This window comes from Crotalus tigris, unplaced genomic scaffold (genome assembly GCF_016545835.1).
Source record: "Crotalus tigris isolate CLP2741 ecotype Arizona unplaced genomic scaffold, ASM1654583v1 scf7180000017666.379230911805:20528666, whole genome shotgun sequence".
NCBI classification, from domain to species: domain Eukaryota; kingdom Metazoa; phylum Chordata; class Lepidosauria; order Squamata; family Viperidae; genus Crotalus; species Crotalus tigris.
This window is the reverse complement of record NW_024096552.1, coordinates 5,079,029-5,103,909: the sequence shown is the minus strand read 5'-3', so window position 1 is coordinate 5,103,909 and position 24,881 is coordinate 5,079,029. Positions and strand designations below refer to the sequence as shown.

The following is a 24,881-nucleotide window of genomic DNA, read 5'->3' as shown; positions in this document are numbered from 1 at the left end:
GAGACGCCAGCTGTGGTTGAGCAGAATGTGTGATCTCAGCCAATATTCAATACTGGAACTCTTGTCTGGAGGGCAGAACTTGGAACTGAATTCTGAATAATTTGTACAAGTCAGGATTTGTGTGCAAAGGGGAGTGCAAAAGTCCAGTCAATGGGAAGAAGCCCAGAACGTGAATGCTTTCTTTCTAATCTCTATATGGGCTTAATGATTAAAAAAAAAACAGCTGTGGTTACTTAGCACCAATTAAACAGTTGGATCCCAAAGAAAGATCATTACTCACCCGTGAGCTAGTTTAGAGAGGGAAAAAATGAATGAAAGAGGAAAGCTGTTGATATGTGGGATTTGCATGAGGCAAAAAAGCGCCTGAAGGCAGGACAAGCAGTAACGGATGGAATCTAACCAAGGAGAGAAGCAACCTAGAACTAAGGAGAAACTTCCTGACAGTTAGAACAATTAACCAGTGGAACAACCTGCCTCCAGAAGCGGTGAATGCTCCAACACTGGAAGCTTTTAAGAAGAGCCTGGACAGCCATTTGTCTGAAATGGTATAGGGTTTCCTGCCTGAGCAGGGGGTGGGACTTGATGACCTCCAAGGTCCCTTCCAATTGTATTATTATTAAGATCTCAGTTCAATGACAGTTCAAACATTATGCCTGCTTGGAAAAAATGACTTAAGGCATAAGTACTTGCACTTAATGATTGTCACATGTGATTGCATAGTTGCTTGGTAACCGTGATAGACTGCAGTGTCTTGTGGCCACACTTTGTGGCTTTTGCTGATTTGTGGCAAAAAGCACCCGTTGGGGAAGCTGGATTCACTTAATGAATGCAGTGATTTGCTTAACAACCTCCGTAAAAACTGTCGTAAAACTGGGTCCACTTTGACTTACAACCATAACTTATGACAGAAATTCTGATCCTAGTAAGTTGTAAGTCGAGGACTACCTGCAGATTTATTGTGTCTGTTTGAATCTAAAAGTGATCATATCACAGAGTCCTGGTGGTTAGAATGCAGTATTGCAGGCTCACTCACTGCCCGCTGCCAGGAATTCGATCCTGACCGGCTCAAAGTTGACTCAACTTTCCATCCTTCCGAGGTTGATAAAATGAGAACCTAGATTGTTGGGGGGCAATATGCTGATTCTGTAAAACCACTTAGAAAGGGCTGTAAAGCACTTCAAAGTGGTATAGAAATCTAAGTGCTATTGCTATATCCCTTTTCACACAACATAGCTTTCTTCCATCATCAAAGCACTTTCTTTTACTGAGTTTTGTTCCACTGAGCCCATCTCCATGTTGAAGATGGGGGAAGGAGAAAAGACTTCAGAATATAAAGAATTACGTATCACAACTGAAATTTATCTAAGTTATGATATACAGGTATCAGTTAGGGCAGCTAATGACATGGCTAGGCAAAAAGTATATTGACATAAAGTAGTCGATGACAAGAGTACAGGCAGTCCTCAATTTCCAACCATTCAATTAGTGACTTCAAAGTTGCAATAGCACCGAAAAAAGTGACTTATGACTCTTTCTCACACTTAACGACGGTTGTGGCATCCTCAGTCATGTGATCAAAATTCAGGCACTTGGCAACTGGCGCGTATTTATGACAACCGCACAGTCTCCGTGTGACTACCATCTGTAGTATCCTTCCCAGCCAGCCTCTGACAAGCAAAATCAATGGGGGGGGGGGGGGGAAGAGGCTGGGTTTGCTTAATGTCCACTGTGATTCGCTTGACAACTGTGGCATAAAATGTTGTAAAATGCAGTAAAACTTATTTAACAACGGTCTTGCTTACCACTGGAAATTGGAGACTCAATTGTGATCTTAAGCTGAGGACTACCTATACTTTGAGGACTGGCAAGGAACATTAATAAACACATTCACACAAATATGGGCTAATGAATTCCTGATCAACAACTCCTTGAATTCAATGGGTGTTTATTGAGGCCCTCTCTGTATGACCTATGTCAGTGGTGGCAAACCTATGGCATGGGTTCCAGAGGTGGCACTCAGAGCTCTCTCTGTGGGCACACGCGCCGTCGCCCCAGTCCTAGGCCTTCAGCTGGGTTTTGTAAAACCTTTTCGCTTTAGGCCTCCGCCGCCATGTGCAAACAAAAAAAAAGAGGTTCAATCAATCAGTCAATTTCAACTTCTCGCAGGGAAAAAAAGATCTTGCAAAGTTGGAATTGATTGATTGAACTTTTTAGTCCCACCCAGTCTGCCGTTACCACGGCAGCCACGCTCACCCAATGGGCCACACCCTTCCAATTGGCCACACCCAGCCAATGGGCCACACCCACCCGGCACCCGACAATGCATAAGTGGGTTTTGGGTTGCAGTTTGGGCACTCGATCTATATGCACAGCCATGGGAGGGCAAAAGTCACTTGGTTCCATCTTGTCTCTCTCTCTCTATCTCTCTCTCTCTCTCTCTCTCACACACACACACACACACACACACACACACACTTTGTGCTTAATTCCAGCTCTGCTGCTGCCCTAAGGGCCAACGCAAGGTGGGACTGCATCAACAGGGATATTTGATCAAGATTATGGGAAAGGACAACTCCTATCCGTATTGCACCTGGTCTCAATATCCCTGAAAAACAGATAGTCCTCAACTTACGACCACAATTGAGCCCAAAATGTATGTTGCTAAGTGAGACATTTGTTAAGTGAGTTTTTGCCTCTCATTTTATGAACTTTCTAGCCACAGTTAAGTAAATCATTGTGCAACTATTTAGTAACACGGTTGTTAAGTGAGTCTGGGTTCCCCGTTAACTTTGCTTGTCAGAAGGTCGCAAAAGGGGATCACATGACCCCCGGGACACTACAACGATCATAAATACAAGTCAGTTGCCAAGCATCTGAATTTTGATCACGTGATCCGGGGATGGTGCAACGGTCGTTAAGAGTGAAAAATGGTCATAAATTTCCTTTTTCAGTGATGTACTTCTGAACGGTCATTAAATGAACTGTCGTTCAGTCGAGGACTACCTGTACTGTGTCTAGTTCTGGTCTTCACAATACAACTGCTGGAGAACTGACAATACTCAGCCTGAATCTCCTTTGTTTTCAGCTCATTCTCTTGATCTGTGCTCAAACCTTGTTCTCCACCCGTGCCTTTTAGGTACGAGTAGTCCTCGACTTAAAAACCATTCGTTTAGCAATCAAAGTTGAAACGGCCCTGAAAAAAGGTCCCTATGTTTTATCACGGTTGCAGCATCCCCATGAGTCACATGATTGGAAGCTTGGCAGCTGACACATATTTCCAATGGTTACAATGTCCTGGGGAGGGGAGGTCATTGACCCCCGTTGGGGACCTTCCCAGTCAACTTCCAAGAAGCGAAGTTGAACTCGCTTAACGAACCATGTGGTTCGTCGAACCACTGCAGTGATTCGCTTAACAACAACGGCAAACCAGGTCGTAAAACTAGGCACACCTCACTTAATAATCGCTTTGCTGAGCAATGGAAATCCTGATCCTAATTGTAGCTGTAAGACAAGCGCTACCTGTATCTGTAGACCAGGGTTATCAAAACTCGCAACGTCACGTGGCGTGGTGTGACATATCATGACTTTTTTCCCATTGCCGCCAATGGGGTGGGCGCAGTTTCGCCATGACGCGTCTGGCCTGCGGACTAGCAGTTTTACACCCCTGCTGTAGACTGTTACCATACTGACCCTTAGTCTTACACAGCAAGGACATGGAGTGCAAGGGAGAAGAAGGAAAAAGAAATCTAATTTCAGATGTTAAACTCCATATACCCAAACGCAGGGGTAGGCAACCTAGGCTCTTTTATGACTCGTGGACTTCAACTCCCAGAATTCCTGAGCCAGCCATGCTGAAGGGAAAGGGAGAGGTTTCCAAGCTGAGCCATGCTGGCTCAGGAATTCTGGGAGTTGAAGTCCACGAGTCATAAAAGAGCCGAGGTTACCTCCCTCTGTGCCAAATGGCTGCTAATTCGTTTTGGAAAGCCAGAATGCCTCCGTCACCCACTTAAACAGGAATAAGATTGCATTGTTCCACCAGGGATTATTATCCATTATGACACAGATCAGGGGTCCCCAACCTATAGGCCGTGGTCCACCGCCGTGCCGTGGCCTAATCACCACTAGGCCGCATGAGTGCTTGGCTGGGGCGCGTGCATCTGCACGCACGGCCCCCCTTGCGTAAACAGCGCACGAGTGTCAGGGTGTTTGTGACCCACTTGCGTGAGCGTTTAGGGCACTCGGGGTCCCATTTGCGCAAGCATCATCGTGGGTGTTTGTGGACCCGCTCGTGTGAGCATCATCACAGCTGCTCGCCGTCCCATTTGCACGATCCTAATTGTGGATACTTGCGGCCCCACTCATACGCCTGCCCCTGCCACAAAATCATCCCTTTACCCCCGTCTCCCGCCCGCTCCGGGGCCACCAACCGGAAAGGTTAGGGAACTCTGACGTAGATAACAACACTTAAATGTTAAAAAAGTACTTTTTATCCTTATTAATGCAGCTGTTTCGTTTCCAAAACTAGGTTCATCATTCTTGACATTCCATGTTTTATTTTTCCTGTCACACACACTTGTTTTATTTTCTGGAGAAAGAACAATTTCATACAGTTGACGTATCAAGCCCACAAGCCTCCAGTCTACCCTTAACCATGACAGACTCTCTTGTGCATCCTCTCTATGCCATACACCGACAGCTCTCCATAAACTGCAGTGTTTCTCAACCTTGGCAACTTTACGATGTGTGGACTTCAACTCCCAAAATTCTCCAGCTAGCAACACTAGCTGGAGAATTCTGGGAGTTGAAGTCCACACATCGCAAAGTTGCCACGGTTGAGAAACACTGCAAGGAATAATATCAGGATCACATTCCAGCAGCAGAATCGAACATGTTTACAATTCACTCTAAGTCAGGGATCCTCAACCTTGGCAACTTTAAGACTTGCTGGCTATGGAATTCTGGGAGTTGAAGTCCACAAGTCTTAAAGTTGCCAAGGTTGAGGACTCCTGCTCTAAGTAATGTAACGCCTTTCAGCAGACAATTCTGTGTGCTCCGTGGCCTTTGCGTAAATCCCCATGCCACTTAATGACAGAAGAGGGTTTGAAGGCAAGGACAGAGATCTCTCTCTAAGGCAGGGGTGACAAGTATGGCAACTTTAGGATCTATGGACTTCAACTCCCAGAATTGCTGAGTCAGCATGGAATTCTAGGAGTTGTAGTCCACAGAGCCTAAAATTGCCACACCTCTGCTCTAAGACTATCTAACATCACAGAAGTAATGAATGTCTCAGTGCACAGCTCTATGACTAGCCTACATTAACTCCATACAGCTTCCTTCAAGCAGTGTACTGTCAAATCAGAAAATCTAGGAGTTCATAACGGAATCTGGGCCTAATCCACTAACCCAGGGTTTTTTTTATTGTTTCTCCCCAGCATGGGTCCTCTCGTGTTTATTAAGAATCGTCCTCCGAATGAAGCCTTTCCCACAGTCAGAGCATTTAAAGGGTTTCTCCCCCGTGTGAGTTCTCTCATGCACGATGAGACTCGAACTCTGGTTGAATCCTTTCCCGCAATCGGAGCATTTGTACGGCTTCTCTTCCGTATGGATTCGCTCGTGCCTGATAAGGCTCGATTTGTCGCTGAAGCTTTTCTCGCAGGACGCACAACTGTACGGCTTCTCCCCAGTGTGGATCCTCTCGTGTTTAATCAGACTGGACCTGTCGCTAAAGCTTTTCCCACAATCGGAGCACTTGTAAGGCTTCTCCCCCGTGTGGGTCCTCTCGTGGTTCGTCAGGTTGGACTTCCGGTTGAAGCTCTTCCCGCAGAAAGAGCAATCGTAGGGCTTCTCCCCCGTGTGCGTCCCCTCGTGTCTGATCAAGTGCGACCGGCTACTGAAGCTCTTCCCACAGTCCGAGCATTTGAACGGCTTCACTCCCGTGTGGATCCTTTCGTGAGTCAAGAGGTGAGACCGCCGCACGAAACTTTTCCCGCAGCTGGAACACTTGTACGGTTTGTCCCCTCGGTGGGCTCGCTCATGTTTGTTAAGGCTCGACTTGTCGCTAAAAGGTCTCCGGCAGTGCGAGCAACTGTACGGTTTTTCCCCCGTGTGGATTCTCCGGTGTATGACGAGGCTTGAATTCTGATTGAAGCCTTTCCCGCAGTCTGGACACTTGAACGGCTTCAAACCGGTGTGCTTCATCTCGTGAATCAGAAGGTTCGATTTCTGGACGAAGCCTTTTCCGCAAGCTGTGCAGCTGTAAGGTTTCTCTCCCCGGTGGATCCTCTCATGAGCAAGAAGGCTTGAACTCTGAATAAATCTCTTCTCGCAGTCCGAGCACTTGTAGAGTCTCTGTTCTCGGTGGATTCTTTCGTGCCGCACGAGGGTGGAGCTCTGGTTGAACCTTTTCCCACACTCCAAGCATTTGTAGGGTCTCTGCTCGGTGTGACTCCGCTCGTGCCTGATGAGGCTGGAGCTCTGGTTGAACCGCTTCCCGCATGCAGAGCAACTGTACGGCTTTTCCCCGGTGTGCTTCCGCTTGTGCCTGATGAGACTGGAGCCGTCGCTGAAGCTGTTGCCGCATTCGGAGCACCGGAATGGCTTCTCTCCCGTGTGGATTCTCTCGTGGGTACGAAGGTTGGACCTTTTCATGAAGCTTTTGGTGCAGCAAGAGCACTTGTGCGGCTTCTCCACTGTGTTTTGGTTCTCTTGTTTGATACGGTTGGGTTTGTCAGGGAAACGTCTCACACAGCCGGAGTAAAATGGCATTTCTCTCTGCAACATTTTGTCATGGCCACCTCCTATTGGGATAAACAAAGAATTGGTCATTTTTAACCAAGCCAGGATTACATTTTCAGCAGGGACAGGGGGAGGAAGAGGAGTCAACATGTTTGGAGGAATTGTAACAGGATTTTGACCTCTTTTATTATCCTCAGATATCTTTTGGAAGACCACCTCAGTCTATATATCGTGACTAATTCATGGAAACAAGATCATTAAGATATCCCCAGGTGGTGCTCCAGTTTACATAGGTTGTGTTAAGCCATAAGTGTAATTTGTGTCCCAGATCAAGGTCTTTTTCCAGCTTGCATTTCAGATTCTGTAAAAACAGAATGAATATGGGACACATACACCCTTTTTTTTGCATCATGGTATTGTATCCAGGTTGAGAATCTCAGTTCAGAAGCAACATCTTGCTTAATGCATCCTGGAAAGAGATTAAGCAGGAAAGCAAGCTTTTGAGGGGTCCTTGGCATTCTCTGAGCTTGCTTGTTTTCTTGCAGACGCTTCATTACCCAAACTAGGTAACATCATCGATGCTAGTAAGGAACGCTGTTTGCTGTCAGTTTATATTCTGGTGCAGGGGTCTTCAAACTTGGTCCTTTTATGACTTGTGGACTTCAACTCCCAGAATTCCTCAGGCAGCGTGCCTGGCTGAGGAATTCTGGGAATTGAAGTCCACAAGTCATAAAAGGACCAAGTTTGAAGACCCCTGCACTAGTGGCACTTCAACACATAACTAAGCAGTCACTTATATTCACTTATCCCAGGGGTCTTCAAACTTGGCTCTTTTATGACTTGTGGACTTCAATTCCCAGAATTCCTCAGGCAGTGTGCCTGGCTGAGGAATTCTGGGAGTTGAAGTCCATATATTATAAAAGGGCCAAGTTTGAAGACCCCTGTTCTGGTGTCTTGCCTGTCTGCATGGGTGGGGGTAGTCGTAGGAATTCCTTGGTTGGGCTGTTTACTAATAGCTCTATGACAGTTTCTCGATTGGGGTATTGCTTACTTAATTGTTGGTCTGAACAACAATCTGACTCCGCCCACCCAGACAGGCAAGATACCAGAACACAAACAGATAGCAAACCGCACTCCTTACTAGCACTGATGATGTTAACCTAGTTAGGGTAATGAAACGCCTGCAAGAAAACAAGCCAGCTCAGAGAGCACCCAGGACCCCTCATGTCAACCCTGAGCTACGAATATTCTCCTTCATTGGTAACAAGCATTTGATGAGAGGGAAGATTACATTCCTTATTTATTTATCCTACCTTTATTATCTTTATAAATACTTCAAAGATACCTGATACGCCTTCCTCCTTCTCTTTTCTTCACAATAACAATAACCCTGTGAGGTAGATTGGGCTGAGACAGGATGACTGATCCAAAGTCTCCCAGCCGGCTTTCATGCCCAGGGAGAGACTAGGACTCGCCATTTCCTGGTGATTAATCCAAAGTCACCCAGCTAGCTTTCATGCCTAAGGTAGGACTAAAATTCACTGTCACCTGGTTTCTAGCCTGCAACACTAGGCCAAACTGCCTCTTAGTAGAGATCTGAGGTAAAATCAGCACCAACCTTCCTTGTTAGTGATAAAACTTAATGGAGTAATCTCACTTACCTGACTGGACTGTTTTGAATGTCACGCTTGTTTCTGAAACCTGGGGGCAGGGAACATACGGGATCTCTTCCTGTTCCAGCTTTATTATTACATCTGGAAGCTCTGATCAGAAGAAGTGAGATAGGAAAGAAATGCTATTTCGATAACTGGCAACAGATTTTCTGGGCGAATCCCAGAACTTTATGCAATAATTCAGAACAACTGTTCCCAAACTGGCACTTTCCAGGTATCTGGTGCCTTGGAATGCTGGGAACTGCAATTCCAACAATGCTGGAGGACAATAGGCTGCCTTAGAGCCAGACTGTGAATGATAGTTCCCCCCCACTCCACCCCCCATACACAGACCAAAAATACACAGTGATTTCAGAATGGGAACATTTTGCCAAGCACAACATTAAAGGCATATATGGAGGGAAGAAAGAGTAATTTTGTCTTAAAAATACTTCAAAATACAATCACGATAAAAACTGAACTTGGGTTTCCCAAATGCTAGATCAATGCTACAGTGTAGTAGTTGCAGAATTAGAGAATTTCTAATGTGGGAAACTAGTGTCATGGTTCCGACAGATGAAACTCTTCAAAGAACTTTGAGGCATTGTTTACCTTAAAGAATTTTTATTTTGAGTAGCATAATATCGGCACTGCATAATCGAAGCCAAAAACTGAATTCCCCTCCCCTGAGCACATAGTGTCAAAGCACAATTCCCTCTTCCAATTAACAGTCATAAATCACATTCCCTGGATGGGTTGAAGTTTAAGTAGTTCAGATAAAGTAGAAATAGTCTTATTGTATATAACATTAATGTTTTAATTTTGAGAGAGGAACTGCTCGGGCATTTCCCGTGGACCGCATCAAGAGGGAGAAGAAGAAGGTGAGAAGTAAGTAGGAAGGTGGAGGTGAAGGAGGAGAGGGGGTGAGTGAAGAAAAAGAGGGAAAGAAGTAAGTTGGTTTGAGGTGGGATGCGATTTCGGGGGAAATGGGCGGGCAAGACCGAATGTGGTGTGTATCAATTTGTTTTATTTTTTATCTGAAGTACCGTATATGCCGGCGTATTAGGCGACCCGGCGTATAAGACGACCCCCGTCTTTGTTGCCGAGCCACATTCCTAGGATGTCGTCTTATACGCTGGAAACTACCAGTATTTCCGGCGTATAAGACGACTCGGCATATAAGACGACCCCCGTCTTTGGCGCTGAGTTTAGCGCTTCCGGAAGTCGTCTTATACGCCGGCATATACGGTATTTGTAAGATTGTTATGTATTGTAAAATTGAAAATAATTTTTTTTACAAAAAAAAAAAAATCACATTCCCCAATTAGCTTGAAGCACGGGTTTCCTCTCCAGTTCTCCAGCCTGCCAATTCCTTATCAGCTCTGGTTACAATAACCTTGTTTCTCATGCTAGATTTAGTATTGTTATGTCTAGCTGGACTGTCGTTCACATCCCCCCTCCCAGCATCATCTAACTCTAAAAGCAAAAGGTAAAAGATGGCTACATTTCTATCTGTTGTCAATGCAAAAACATCCGATGTTAGCAGTGTTGACACGTAGATTAATTGACTAATTGATTATGTCCCATCAGGTTAATGTCAGCTCTTAATAACCATTTGGAGAGACTTTCTCCATAACCTGGTCTTTTCAGTGGTGCACCAATTAAGGAACTCCTGTCGTGGGAACTCTAAACTAACCACAATAATTCCCTCAATAGTTAATCTTACCGGAACCATAATCTACTTGGATTTCCTTTTCTTGTGAAATAGGCTCTGGAATCCATGGATCTCCCCCATGGATCACTTCAGACTTGGGAACAGGAAATCCTACATAGCAAGAAAACAAACAGATGCATTGCACAAATACAAGAGAATTATTTGTAGCTCAAAGTTGAACTGTGAGGTTCTTGGTGCTCCCTGTGCTTCATTGTTTTCTTATGAACGTTTCATTACCCAATCAGGTAACAACATCAGTGCTGGAAGGGAGTGGGGTTTGCTTTCTCTTTATATATAAGTAGTTTGCCCTGTCAGTGTTGGTGGGAGTGTTCTTGGCTCAGTTAAATTTATAATAACCATTCTAGAAGTAAAATTGCTAATATTACATACTTATCGCAAATATCGGAGAAGAGCACTGAAGCTGGAATATGGTAGGTTGCCAGGGCTAAGGTAATAAATATAAGATGTATGCAACCTAGCTCATGGTTCAGTCCTCCACTACACTTCATTTAAGGGTATTTAATTCCTTAATTTGCCTAGCTCCATTCTGCGGACCTTAAAAAGCATTGGATACTCTTTCTGTACCTGAATTATCAGCTGAGAAACTGCGGCTTCCTTCTGCCACCTGGTTATTTGGAAGCCACGAGATGTCTTCTTTGTCTTCTAACTTTATTGTCACGTTAGGGAATTCTAATTAAGAGAGGGAAAAGTTATTGAAAAAAAAAAAGACCTTACTGACGCTTATGTTGGTGGAGGGATATAGTAATATGATATTGCTCACATCTACCATTTACAAATAACATCTTAACGCAAGGAAAGCCTGTGAGGCCAATAAAAGAGTTGCAGATGTCCCCATCTGGGAGGCAGGAAGAAGAGTCGCACTCTAAACCAGTGGTTCTTAACCTTTTTGAACGAATCGCCCCCTTGAGCCAATGAGGAAGTTGTCATCGCCCCCTCCCCTAACATAACCTCTCAATCACAACATAGGAAATAATTCTTCAATTTATGCAAACACTTGTTTTGTTTTCTTTAAAATTGTCATCAGGACATACCGATGCAAATAATTTATTTCCAGTCTTTTTCCCATATCTTAACTGTGTGAAAAGTTTTGGTGCCACCCGTCACTTTATTCCCAAACTTCGTGATACATGTATTTCATTATTATCTTATTTATTCAAGACACTTAAGTGTAATGAGCACTGAAAACAAAATTCAATTGCAAAAAAGTGAAATGTCGGAAAAGAAAAACAGTAACATTTAATGATTGAATTACAAGTGAAATTTAAGACGCAAAAAGAAATATAAAAAGGGTAGAGGCTGCTGCGCAATGCGCATGAAGATAAGCAATGCGTATTCACATATGTATGGCATTCTGTACTGAAGCTAGCTGGAGGAACATTTGAAAACACAATTCAATCCACTAATAGCAAGCGATCTGATATTTTTGTACGACAGATAACAGCGATTCATTGTATGAAAGTCTCAAAAGTGTCCCCAAAACTTCTCTCTCCATCGCCCCCATATCGCCCCCTTTTCATTCTTTTGCCCCCACATCGCCCCTTTTTCTTCCATCGTCCCCCTGAAAAACGAAATCGCTCCCTCAGGGGCGATATTGCCCAGGTTAAGAACCGCTGCTCTAGACAACGGTCAGAGAAGAGGCAACTTGGCTTGTAGAAGCATTGGAGGCATGGCAAATGTATTTTCAGGCCTTCAAGATTGATGTCAACTTTGCAAAGTACAAATAGTCTTTGACTTACAACCAAATTTAGCCTAACATTTCTGTTGATAAGTGAGACAGTTAAGTGAGTGTACCTCAGTTGTTAAGTGAGTCACTGCAGTTGTTAAGTTAGTAACATAGTTGTTAAGCGAATCTGGCTTCCCTATTGAGTTTGCATGTCAGAAGGTCATAAAAAGGCATCAGTTGACCCCAGGACACTGCAACCATCATATATTCAGTGAGGGAAAAAATTATTTGATCCCCTGCTGATTTTGTACGTTTGCCCACTGACAAAGAAATGATCAGCCTATAATTTTAATGGCAGGTTTATTTTAGCAGTGAGAGACAGAACAACAACAACAAAATCCAGAAAAACTCATTTCAAAAAAGTTATACATTGATTTGCATTTTAATGAGTGAAATAAGTATTTGATCCCCTGTCAATCAGCAAGATTTCTGGCTCCCAGGTGTCTTTTATACAGGTAACCGAGATTAGGAGAACTCTCTTAAAGGGAGTGCTCCTAATCTCAGCTTGTTACCTGTATAAAAGACACCTGTCCACAGAAGCAATCAATCAATCAGATTCCAAACTCTCCACCATGGCCAAGACCAAAGAGCTGTCCAAGGATGTCAGGGACAGGATTGTAGACCTACACAAAGCTGGAACGGGCTACAAGACCATTGTCAAGCATCTGGGTGAGAAGGTGACCACAGCTGGTACGATTATTCGCAAATGGAAGAAACACAACATAACTGTCAATCTCCCTCGGTCTGGGGCTCCATGTAAGATCTCACCTCGTGGAGTTTCAGTGATCATGAGAACGGTGAGGAATCAGCCCAGAATTACACGGGAGGATCTTGTCAATGATCTCAAGGCAGCTGGGACCACAGTCACCAAGAAAACAATTGCTAACGCACTATGCCCTGAAGAACTGAAATCCTGCAGCGCCCGCAAGGTCCCCCTGCTCAAGAAAGCCCGTCTGAAGTTTGCCAATGAACATCTGAATGATTCAGAGCAGTGGTTCTCAACCTTTCTAATGCCGCGACCCCATAATACAGTTCCCCATGTTGTGGTGACCCCCAACCACTACATCACTGGGTGCCAGGGGCGTGGCCAAAGAAAAAGGGAAAAAAATGGCGGACAGCCTTGTTTGGCGACCCCATAATACAGTTCCCCATGTTGTGGTGACCCCCAACCACTTATACATCACTGGGTGCCAGGGGCGTGGCCAAAGAAAAAGGGAAAAAAATGGCGGACAGCCTTGTTTGGCGACCCCCGTGAAATGGTCGTTCGACCCCAAGTGGGGTCCCGACCCACAGGTTGAGAACCACTGATTCAGAGGATGATTCAGGTGTTGTGGTCAGCTGAGACCAAAATTGAGCTGTTTGGCATCAACTCAACTCGCCATAGCTGGAGGAGGAGGAATGCTGCCTATGCCCCCAGAACACAATCCCCACCGTCAAACATGGAGATGGATACATTATGCTTTGGGGGTGTTTTTCTGCTAAGGGGACAGGACAACTTCGCTGCGTCAAATCTTAGGTGAGAACCTCCTTCCTTCAGCCAGGGCATTGAAAATGGGTCGTGGATGGGTATTCCAGCATGGCAATGATCCAAAACACGCAGCCAAGGCAACAAAGGAGTGGCTCAAGAAGCACATTAAGGTCCTGGCCTAGCCAGTCTCCAGACCTTAATTGCATAGAAAATCTGCGGAGGGAAATGAAGTTTTGAGCTGCCAAGTGTCCGCCTCAAAACCTTAATGACTTGGAGAGGATCTGCAAAGAGGAGTGGGACAAAATCCCTCCTGAGATGTGTGCAAACCTGGTGGCCAACTACAAGAAACATCTATGATTGCCAACAAGAGTTTTACCCCCAAGTACTAAATCGTGTTTTGTGAAGGGGTCAAATACCTACTTCACTCATTAAAATGCAAATCAATTTATAACTTTTTTGAAATGCGTTTTTTGGGATTTTTGTTGTTGTTATTCTGTCTCTCACTGTTAAAATAAACCTACCATTAAAATTATACTCACTGTACACGCTAGTTTTCAAGTGTCTGAATTTTGATCATGTGACCATGGGGATGCTGCAATAATCGTAAATTTGAAAAATGGTCATAAGACACTTTTTTCAGTGCTGTTGTAACTAAACAAATGGTTATAAGTTAAGGACCACCTGTATTCCAAGAAGGGATGTCCCTTGATCGGTGTGGGCCTACAAAATAACAGAAACAATACCCTTCAAATCCATAAAAGGAGAATGAAAATCCTTACCCAACGAAGACATTTTCCTGGGATTCTCTTGCATATCCACCCAGAATCAGTTTCATGGATTTGGGGTCAGACGTTCGTGTTTCCGCCTTCACAAAATGCACAAAGCCGCATCTTCAGAAGTTGCCTGACGTCCTTGAAACAGAAACAGCACCCGTTTTTAACATAAAGATTTGTCAGAATTTGCAGAATTTGTGTATCCCATCCCATGGCAACTCAATAATGGGTATTCTGGCCAGTAGGTGCCATTCCAGGGATTGAGATATCTAAAGACTGAATCCAGGTATGTAAGTCAGTTCACAACATCTACTAACCTGCCAACAACCGTACAGTGATAATTACAGATGATCATAGAGGAAGAGCTCGTGAAAACCCAGAGGAGCCTTCTTTAACCTGGGCATCCTAAGATGCATGGACCACACTTCCAAGAATTTCTTATACAGTGTGACCCTTACTAACAATAGTAGAAGTTGAAGTCAGCTATCTGGAAGGCACCCACATTGGGTAAATCTACTCCAGTTCTGGATTCAAGTTTCTATCAAATAGGATGAGGATTAGGGTCATGTTTTTAGTTACTCAGGTAGGTGCCATCAAATTGGGCTTGGCCATTGTGATTGCAGGGACCAATGGCTACCATCTCCACCTGTCTCCATTGATAATTCAGAATAGAATAGAATAGGGTAGGATAGGATAGGAATAGAACAGAGTAGAGTAGAGTAGAGTAGAGTAGAGTAGAGTAGAGTAGAGTAGAGTAGAGTAGAGTAGAGTAGAGTAGAGTAGAGTAGAGTAGAATAATAGCAGGTGGAAGGGACCTTGGAGGTCTTCTAGTCCAGCTCCCTGCTCAAGCAGGAGACCATATATCATTTCAGACAAGTGGCTGTCCAGGCTAATCTATAGCAATAAACTGTGTAATCAAAGATAAAAGTGTGTTTTTCTTCCAAATTCAGGGAACGCATCTTCCACTCCATGCAAACTTTGTGTGCCCGAGTTTCTAATGAACACATTTACACGGATGTTATCTAGTTGGGCAATGAAACATATTCATGCAAGCAACCAAGCTCAGAGAGCACTAAGGACTCTACAAACTTTGTATAAAATTGTTGTACTTTTTTAACCTGCTATATTTTTTCCATGATGACCTGAGTAGTCCAAATTTAAGTGCGAATTATCAATCACAGTCCTTTTTCATTTTATTTCTCTATGCAGTAAGAATGGAAATGACTTGATGGCACATAATCAATCCTTCACTGATATTCTTGACTCTTTTCTTGTCTTTTCTTGACTGAGGTTGAAAATCTACATAAAGTGCCATGTGCTCATTATCCAAAGCTTTCATCTACAATCTTCAACATTTTCTTGTCTGAAGTAAATGTTTCGCTTCATTCTGCTTTGGTCAGATCATAACTTGAGTGTTGCCTCCGATTCTAGATGCCAGGTTTAAGAAAGATTCAAAGAAATTGAAGATGACTTACAGAAAGGCAACGAAAGTGGTCAAAAAGTGAGAAACAAAGCATGATTAAAGAAGTTGGGTACATTTAGCCTTGACAAAAGATTTTTGAGGGAGAAATATGCTAGCCATTTTCAAATACCCAAAAGGACGTTTCATGAAAGTGGTTTTCTCTTTTGATCCAGTATGCAAGATATAGAATAATGGATTTAAATTACAGGAAAGTGGATTCCAGAGAAATGTTAGAAAACTCTTCTTTTTACCCTTCTACCTCCTTTTAAAGTCTTCCTCTTCATTTATCCAAAGAGAGTGTGCGTGTGGAAACGAGATAGCCATGTCTGAGAGATGGTTTAATTTAGATTCCTGCACTAAGCATGGTGGTGGGATTTGATAACCCAAATGGCCGCTTCCAACTCTGATTTTATGATCCCTTCTTGGGGTCTTTTCCTCCTTGCAATTTAGGCAATGGGGAAGAATTGGTTTTCAATTTTGGTCTGGCTGTATCATCACTTTCATATCTAGTCTTGGTAAAATGTCTATGGAGATTCTCGGTCATGGTTGTCTCAAAGGTCCCTTTTTCAAAAGGCAACTGGAAATTTCTTCCTTTGTTTTCCCTCAAAGACATTTAGCTTCTCATTCAAGAAGCTTCATCGGTTCTGACAGAATGGTGGGGGAGATGGAAGGCTTAGTTCTGACAGAATGGCAGCTCTCTCAGAGAGAGGGCTAAAGACCAGATGACTGCAAAGAAATTCGAGACTAGCCTTGGAAAGTTCAACACTTTTTTGGAATCAGAGAATATCTGATACAATCGTCATGTTCTCATCATTTGCCATCCAAACTCAGGTAAAATGTTTCACCTTTGTCTACTCAGCATCTCTGGCAAAAATACAGAAGAGCTTTGCTACTCTCATCTTCAGGGTTGGATTTCAGAGTTCCTGAGTTTAGGAAAATTTGTTTCGCATTTATAAGAAAGTATTCCTCGACTTAGAATTCCAGTTGGGACCGGAATTTATTTTGCTAAGTTATGCAGTTGCTAAGGGGTCAGAATGTGACCAGACCTGATTGTACGATCGTTAAGTGAATCACCATAGTTGTTAAGCCAGTCATATGGTCATTAAATGAATCACATGGTCACGAAGTGAATTCCAGCTTCCCCCATTGACTTTGCTTGTTGGAAGCTAGTTAGGAAGATTGAAAATTGCCAAAAATTGCAGGACGTTACAACCAGTGGTAAAGACAAGTCAGTTGTCAAGCAGCCAAATTTGAATCATGTGACCACAAGGGTGGTATAACAGTAACTTTGAGAACCGCTCATAAATCACTTTTTTCAGGGTCGTCATATCAAACGATTGTAAATCGAGGACTACTTGAGTTATATTTATCACTTGCTCTTCCTCATGCCTGCAGAGTCCTATCTGCACTCATTCCCCCTTCACCCATCTTTTTTCCATCATAGCACCTACCAAAAATTCACATTCCTGCTGGTTTAAGTTTGCAGCATCAATGATGAATACCACTTTCCCAATCTGGTATGCTCCGGATGCCTTGTTTACCTCAGTTAGCTAGAGATGTCAAACACATCTGAAAGGGAACCAGGTTACTTGAGGAACTGTCTCACCCTGATGGGACTGGCCCTCCACACCTGGGCTGTCAGAGGGGGCATACTGTGAATCAAATCAGTTAAGGAATTTCAGCTGGTGGGATCCAGAAGACCCTTCTCTGCTGGGGCTCCTGCCCTCTGGAACATATTGCCTCCCGAGGCGAGATTGGCTCCCACTCTTCTGCAGGAGCCTGCAGGTTCTGTCAGATGGCTTCAGGACCCAATGGGGGAGCACCAAACTGGGGATGGTTGATTAATTAACAGCTAATCCCTCTCCCCCGTGCATCCAGCTCCCCTCTTCCCCATCCTGTGACTATGATTCACCACCCATGTGAGAGAGGTGGGTGGTTAAGAAGATGGATGGATGGATAGGACAGATAGGATATACATACATACATACATACATACATACATACATACATACCCGGTCTACCAAATATAAATCAGTCTGTTCTGCGTTTCGCTCCAATCTAAGAGCATGTTTTGCAGACAGACGTCACATCAGCTAAAGGGGTATGACTAGCTGATGAGAGCTAAAGAGCTTGAAATAGCTATACTAGTCTCCCACTAACTCTTTGTCAGCCACAAAATTTTGAATATATATATATATACACACACACACATACATACATATATACACATATATATATACTCCCTAATTATACCAAAAATGTGAATCCTGGGTAAATCCATATAATAGAAATAAAATAGTCCAAGCACCAGGATAATATTAAAACAAAAACTGTTTAATACAAAAGCTAAAGCTAAACTTCCGTTGGCCAACACTGCTGACATCATCAGAGCATAAAAGGACTCCCAGTAATCTTGTATTATGCTCTGATGATGTCGGCAGTGTTGGCCGACAAAAGCTTAGCTTTAGCTTTTGTATTAAGCAGCTTTTGTTTTAATATTATCCTGGTGCTCGGACTATTTTATTTCTATTATATGGATTTATAGATATATAGATATGGAGATAGATAGATAGATAGATGTAGATATAGATAGACAGACAGATATGATAAAGATGATAGACAGATAGATAGAAATTTTATTTTGATGGTATTGTTATTTTATTGGGTTAGGAATATTATTAATGATTTTAATGTCTTTTTTATGCCGTAACCCACCCAGAGTTGCTTTGAAGCAAGATGGGTGGCAAGCAAATTTAATAAATAAAATAAAGGAAAGGAAAATGTTATGATGAATGAATGAATATGGACAGAAATGAGTAAGAGAAGAGCATCAGAATGAAAAGATGAGTTATGACCATTTAAAAAATATATAAGATGAAAAGTTCATAATGTAGAAAACTACTGAAGCAGCAGGTCAGTTCTGCAGCAGGATCAAATTTATGTGTTTTGGCTTGAGCAATGAATCCAACCCTTTTTTTTTTTTTACAAGCCATGCTTCATAGCTTAACCTAATGCATGACTGATTAAAAAAAATCAAGATTTAAAAATCATCGTTGTACAAAAAGTTCTGATTAGCTGAGGGACAAAAAGGACAAGTATAAAAAAATGGATAGATCAGCTTGTAACCAGAGCAGAATTATCAGCAAATAGCCCAAAACTGCAAGGACAGAGAAAACTAAGGCTCAAAATGAGCTAAGACAGTGGTGGTGAACCTATGGCATGGGTGCCAGAGGCGGCACTCAGAGCCCTCTCTGTGGGCACACGCGCCATGCCCCGGAGATAGCAACCGTCCCTCTTCAACCAGCCGCCTGCTAACTCACCAAGGTCCCACGTGGCTGGATGCATCCCAGCACTCATGCGCTCGTTGGCCTCTGTGTGCAGGGGCCGATGGTGTCAGGCAGCAGCCGCCCTGGCCCCTGCCTCACCTTGCCCTGTGACAATGGCACTCCCGCCCTGCCTCGCCTCACCTCTCCCCGCAGGATGAGCCTCCTGCCCACCGCCCCACCTGCCACAGACCCTCTGGATCTCCCCCAACCCTGCCCGGCACCCACAGGCGTCCCTCCCCATGAGCAACATTGAGGTGATCACGCCCACCTTGGCCACACCCATCCAGTCTGCCATGACCACCACAGCCATGTCCACCTGGCACCCAGCGATAAATAAGTGGGTTTTGGGTTGCTGTTTGGGCACTCGGTCTCTAAAAGGTTCGCCATCACTGAGCTAAGACTTAGAACAAATGCCCAAAATAACACAAAAAGGTTCATTTTGATATGTAAGGAACAAGAGGAAAGTTAAGGAAATGGTGCACTAATGACCCTTAAACGTTTGGTTTTTTTCCACATCCAGCTGTTTGATCTTTTCCTAAACTGGAATGGTCAAGAGATTACCTTCTTCCCAAGCAGCACTCCATCAGCTTCTAGTTCTCTCAACTTTGAACACACTAGATTACCGTATTTCCAACCTGTAACCCAGGAACCCCTGATCATCCATGTGGACACTGGAGGGAATTTCCATTAGGCATTGATTATAAAAATAATTACTAGAAAATGACACCAAATTCAAGAATCATTACATTTCACATGATTCGGACTGTCTCACTCTGAATCTTGCATGGCTTCAGGCAATAACACTAACAAACAGAGAGAGTTGTTGCCTTCATGAAATCTCAAGCCTTTTTAAATTGTAAAAAGTCGTGTTTAAAGTCATCTTTGTTGACTTTTGGGTTTCTATTGAACCATTCAGGAGAGTAATACGTATCATAGTATTTGTACTGTATCCACCTCACTAGTGACCCTTGATTGCTGTGGTGATCCTCAAAAGCTTTTGATGATGATGTGGTGGTACACATATCAATAAGGTCCTCAACTTATGATCACAATTGAAACCAAAATTTATGTTGCTAAGTGAGACATTTGAGTTTTGTCCCACTTTACGACCTTTTTTGCCACAGTTATTAAGTGAATCGCTGCAGTTGTTAAATTAGTAGCATGGTTATTAAGTGAATCTGGCCTCCCCATTGACTTTGCTTATCAGAAAGTCATAAAAGGTGATCACATGATCTCAAGACACTGCAAAGATCATAAATATGAGTCAGTTGCCAACTATCTGAATTTTGATCACATGACCATGGGGATGCTGCAACGGTCCTAAGTGTGAAAAATGGTCATAAGTCACTTTAAGTGATGCTGTAACTTCGAACGGTCACTAAATGAATTGTTCTAAGTCGAGGACTACCTATATTAGAGCATTGTAAGCATCAGCCTTACCCGAGCTCTGGCATCCTATTGGATGATAGCTCTTACACTACTGTCATTTGGAAGACACCACTTGGGGAAGTCTGGCACATGGCTGGGTTCATACAACACATTAACCCCCAGCTTATGAAAACTGATTTTCTGTACTATCCAAATGGCTTAAGGCAGCATGACACACTCAGCCCAAAACTGCACATCCCAGCCAAATGCAGCATCACGTGAGAACCCAAACAGATGTAAAATGTGGTGAACACCTCCCTGCCATCCTGGACAAGCAAGCAGAGCTGCAAAAATAATAGGCAAAGGCAGGACCTGTAGAAAGGGGGAGGGAAGGGGGATCCAGATGCTGGCTTCAGAAAGAGAGGTAGGGGTGTGTGTGTGTGTGTGTTTGTGTGAGAGAGAGAGAGAGAGAGAGAGAGAGAGGGAGAGAGAGAGAAAGAGATGCTGGCTTCAGAAAAAGGTGTGTGTGTGAGAGAGATACTGGCTTCAGAAAGAGGTCTGTGTGTGTGTGTGTGTGTGAGAGAGAGAGATATGCTGGTTTCAGAAAGAGGTGTGTGTGTGTGTGTTACTCTCACCGTTTAGAGATACTGACTTCAGAAAGAGGTGCGTGTGTGTGTGAGAGGGGGGGGGAGAGAGATGCTGGTTTCAGAAAGAGGTGTGTGTGTGTGTGTTTGTGTTACTCTCACCCGTTTAGAGAGATCATGGCTTCAGAAAGAGGTATGTATTTTACTCTCACCCGTTTAGCCACCCGGTCGCTTCCCGCTCGGAAGATCCGCTGATGCCGGTGAAATTTGTTCTCCCGCTTCCTTCCACGGAGCTTCCAACTCGCCAGGCTCAAAGCCTTGGAAAGCTCGTGTCCGTGCACAAGACGCACCGCACCCCCGTCCAGCTCAGCGGGGCGGGCAGCCGGGGACGAAGACGCCAAGACGCCTTGCTTCCCTTCCCACCGCAACCCTCTCTATACTAGGCATGAAGGCTGCAATCCCTCGGCGCGAAGATCAGCCGGGAGGAAGCCTCCCCCCCATCCCAGAGCTCCGAGGGCTGCTTCGGAGGGGGCGGGGGGGAAGACTCGCAGAGCACCTTGAACAGGAAAAGATCCGGGTCAGGCTCCGGATGAAAGGAAGGGCAGTGAATGGGAAGGAACTGCGAGGCGCGTCACCCGGACTCTCCTTGCCGACGGGTTTCCCTGTGGTTTTCCGCTTCCCGTCACGTGACTGACGCCGAGCCAAAGGCCTGGAAAGGCGGAGGGGGTAGGGCAAATGCCCTCACAGAGCGCCCGGCGGCTTCGATCCATCAAGGGCAGCAGTGACAGACTCCGCCCACCGCCAGCCCGTCTGTCTAAGCTAGCTTGAAGCGCCCGATTGAGGAAAGGCGGAGGATGCGGAGTTCTTTAACGCGGGCGGGCGCCAGAAACAGGATTCTTCTGCAGCCTAAGCACCGGTGCGTGAAGGCTTCCTCCGATGGGGCAATACCTGGTTTGGCCCAATTCAACTCGTAATATCCGATTTAGTCCCCTTTTGTTAAAAACATCTTATCTGATCAATGTATAATACAGGTAGTCCTCGACTTGCAATCACGCTTGAGCCCAAAATTTCTGTTGCTAAGTGAGACATTTGTTAAGTTTTGCTCCATTTTATGACCTTTCTTGCCACAGTGAATCACTGCAGTTGTTAAATTAGTAACACAATTAAGTGAATCTGGTTTTTCCATTGACTTTGCTCGTCAGGTCACAAAAGGGGATCATATGACTCTGAAACATGGCAAACATCATGAGTCAGTTATCAGCTCTGAATTTTGATCATGATGCTGCAATGGTTGTTAAGTGTGAAAAATGGTCGGTAAGTCACTTTTTTCAGTGACATGACTTTGAACGGTCACTAAATGAACTGTTGTAAGTTGAGGACTATCTGCATCTGATTTCGCCAAATCAATTTATAACACCCGATTTATGTACCGTATTTTCCGGCATATAAGACAACCCCCGACTTTGGCGCCAAGTTGCATGCCTAGAAAGTCGTCTTATACGCCGGAAACTACCGTTATTTCCGGTGTATAAGACCCCTGACTTCGGTGCCAATTTCAACGCTTTCAAAAGTCGTCTTATACGCTGGAAAGTACGATATATACATATATAAACATCATATACCCGATATATTGTATTTTTATATAGTGTTTTATATTTTTAGCTGTAAACTAACTGTCCAGTCATTCTGTGAATGAAACGGACAGTATCTTAATTTGAAAACAAATTTAGTTGAGGTCACTTTTATATTACCTGATTTGGTCCAATTCAATTTTTAATATCTGACTTGATCCAATTTAATTTTAAAATAACTGACTTGGTTAATTGTACGCAGTCGACTGAAAGCCTGACTCAAGCTTGGAGTGTGCAGTAGGCGGAGTGGACAGAACCAAAGCTTTTAACTTATAGGAATAATTCTCTGTATTTTGCAATGACCCAAATTGGTGACAAGACTTACATGCCTATTCTGATTTCAGAAAAAAAAAAAACTACATTCAGCCCTGGGAGAGGAAGAAATAAATGCCCAGTTAGACTGGTAAATCAATTCTTTTCCAACAGCAAAAGTATAGAGGAGCATAACAGGACAAGAGCAGTGACACCTACCAATTTACTCAAATGGATTGTTGATGCCTTCATTTAAAAAAATTGGTGTTTGGGAAATGTCTTTCATGGAAATTGCCTTTACGCAGCAGCAAGTCAGATGGTCAACACTTTTAAACATCCACTGTGGCATTGCACTTAGGAAGGGGCAGGATTAATAGACCCTCCTGGGCCAGAAAAAAGGATTTTTTTTTAAAAAAAGCAATCAATTGAGGCTAGCTGTTTTGATAATGCTAAATCTTCTCAAGACTGGTTAGGGCAGGGGTCTTCAAACTTGGCCTTTTAAGACTTGTGGACTTCAACTCCCCGAATTCCTCAGCCAGTGTGCCTGGCTGAGAAATTCTGGGAGTTGAAGTCCACAAGTCATAAAAGGGCCAAGTTTGAAGACCTCAGGGTTAGGGCATTTCTAGCAATCTCCAGAAAAAATGCTAGCCGATAAAAGACTCTTTGTACATGAAGAGTGAATAATGCTGATCTCTAGAATGACACAGCGTTGGAATTACAGGTAGTCCTTAACTTATAACAGTTCATTTAGTGACCGTTCAAAGTTACAGCAGCACTGAAAAAAGTGACACGATCATTTTTCAGTTACGACCTTTGAAGCATCCCCAGGATCATGTGATCAAAATTCAGTTGCTTGGCAACTGGTTCCTACTTAGGACCGTTGCTGTGTCCCAAGGTCACGTGACCCCCTTTTGCGACCTTCTGACAAGCAAAGTTAATGGGGAACCCAGATTCACTTAATAGCTGGGTTATCAACTGCAGTGGTGGGACAACTCACTTTTACGAATGTTTCACTTAACAGAAATTTGGGGCTCAATTGTGGTCATAAATCGGGGATCTACCTGTGTGCACTTTGGGGGAGAAGCCGTTTGTGTAAAACTGCGTTTGTCGAAGCAGGAAATGTATTTTTCACTCACTTCAAAATTTAAAACAGCGTACAGGTATTTCTTGACTTCTCATCCTAATGGAGCCTACCCATTATAGACGTAAGTTGTGATGGACTTAAAGCAGTGGTTCTCTACCTTTTTAATGCCGTGACCCCAACCGGTCGTAAGTCGAGGACTACGCAACTAATCGTAAGTCGAGGACTACCCAACCGGTCATAAGTCGAGGACTCCCTGCCCCGGAGCGCTGTGCATGCGTGGTGCCGCCCCCTGTGCCGGTTGAGGCGTAGCTGGCAAGTGGCAGTGACGGCGCAGGCCAACCACCGGCTGGGTCACCAGCTGGCCCAGCCCAAGGGAGGCGAGGCACCCGCCAGGCCCGTGTGCCAGCCACTCTCCCTACACCCGCTGGCCTCCCACCTCCCACCCGTCCCTCTTTTACTTACATTTTTAGTAGTTGCTCAGCAGGGAGGGGTGGAAGCTTCCAGACAGCTCGCCTTTGCTGCAGACAACTTGCAGCACCGTTTGCAGAATGGGACTTTTGGTGGGCTCAGCAGGGCAGAGACAGCCTGGACAATTCCTATTGGCTTTTGAAAGCCAATAGAATTAGACTCTATTCAAGAGAGTCTATTGTATTGGCTTTCAAAAGCCAATAGAATAAAAGGGAGTAGCATAGCTAAGGAAAAGGGGAAAAAATGGCGGACTGCATTGTTTGGCGACCATGAAATAGTCGTTCGACCCCCAAATGGGGTCGCAACCCACAGGTTGAGAACCGCTGACTTAAACTGATGGACTTAAAGTGGGACAATATGTGATTGACCCCATTTTACTACTTTTATGGCGGTTGTTAAGTGAAGCCCCACGGTCAGTAAACAAATGCCATGTTAGTTAAGCGAACCCCATTGTTCACTATGAGATGTCTTTGCCCAAAACCGGAAGAACTATTTTCAGTACAAACACTACAAATTGTTGTCAAGTGACTGCCACATGCTGCAAATGAGGGCCAGTTGTTGAGTGCCTGAAATGCGGTCACATGGGGCCAGCTGTCAGAACTTGTGGAACCGGGTTGTTA

The 24,881-nt window shown here is 44.1% G+C and overlaps 1 protein-coding gene across 1 annotated transcript; it reads right to left on the bottom strand.

The window, feature by feature from the left end:
- Positions 1-4,522: 4,522 nt before the first annotated feature.
- On the bottom strand, positions 4,523-21,446 carry LOC120305165 (zinc finger protein OZF-like). Its single transcript, XM_039336597.1, has 6 exons — positions 21,039-21,446; positions 14,093-14,224; positions 10,687-10,791; positions 10,114-10,212; positions 8,397-8,498; positions 4,523-6,797 (listed from the first exon to the last, which is right to left on the bottom strand). The coding sequence occupies exons 2-6, from the start codon at positions 14,124-14,126 to the stop codon at positions 5,416-5,418; spliced, it is 1,722 nt and encodes a 573-aa protein (XP_039192531.1). The 5' UTR covers positions 14,127-14,224; positions 21,039-21,446; the 3' UTR covers positions 4,523-5,415.
- Between the last annotated feature and the right edge of the window lie 3,435 nt (positions 21,447-24,881).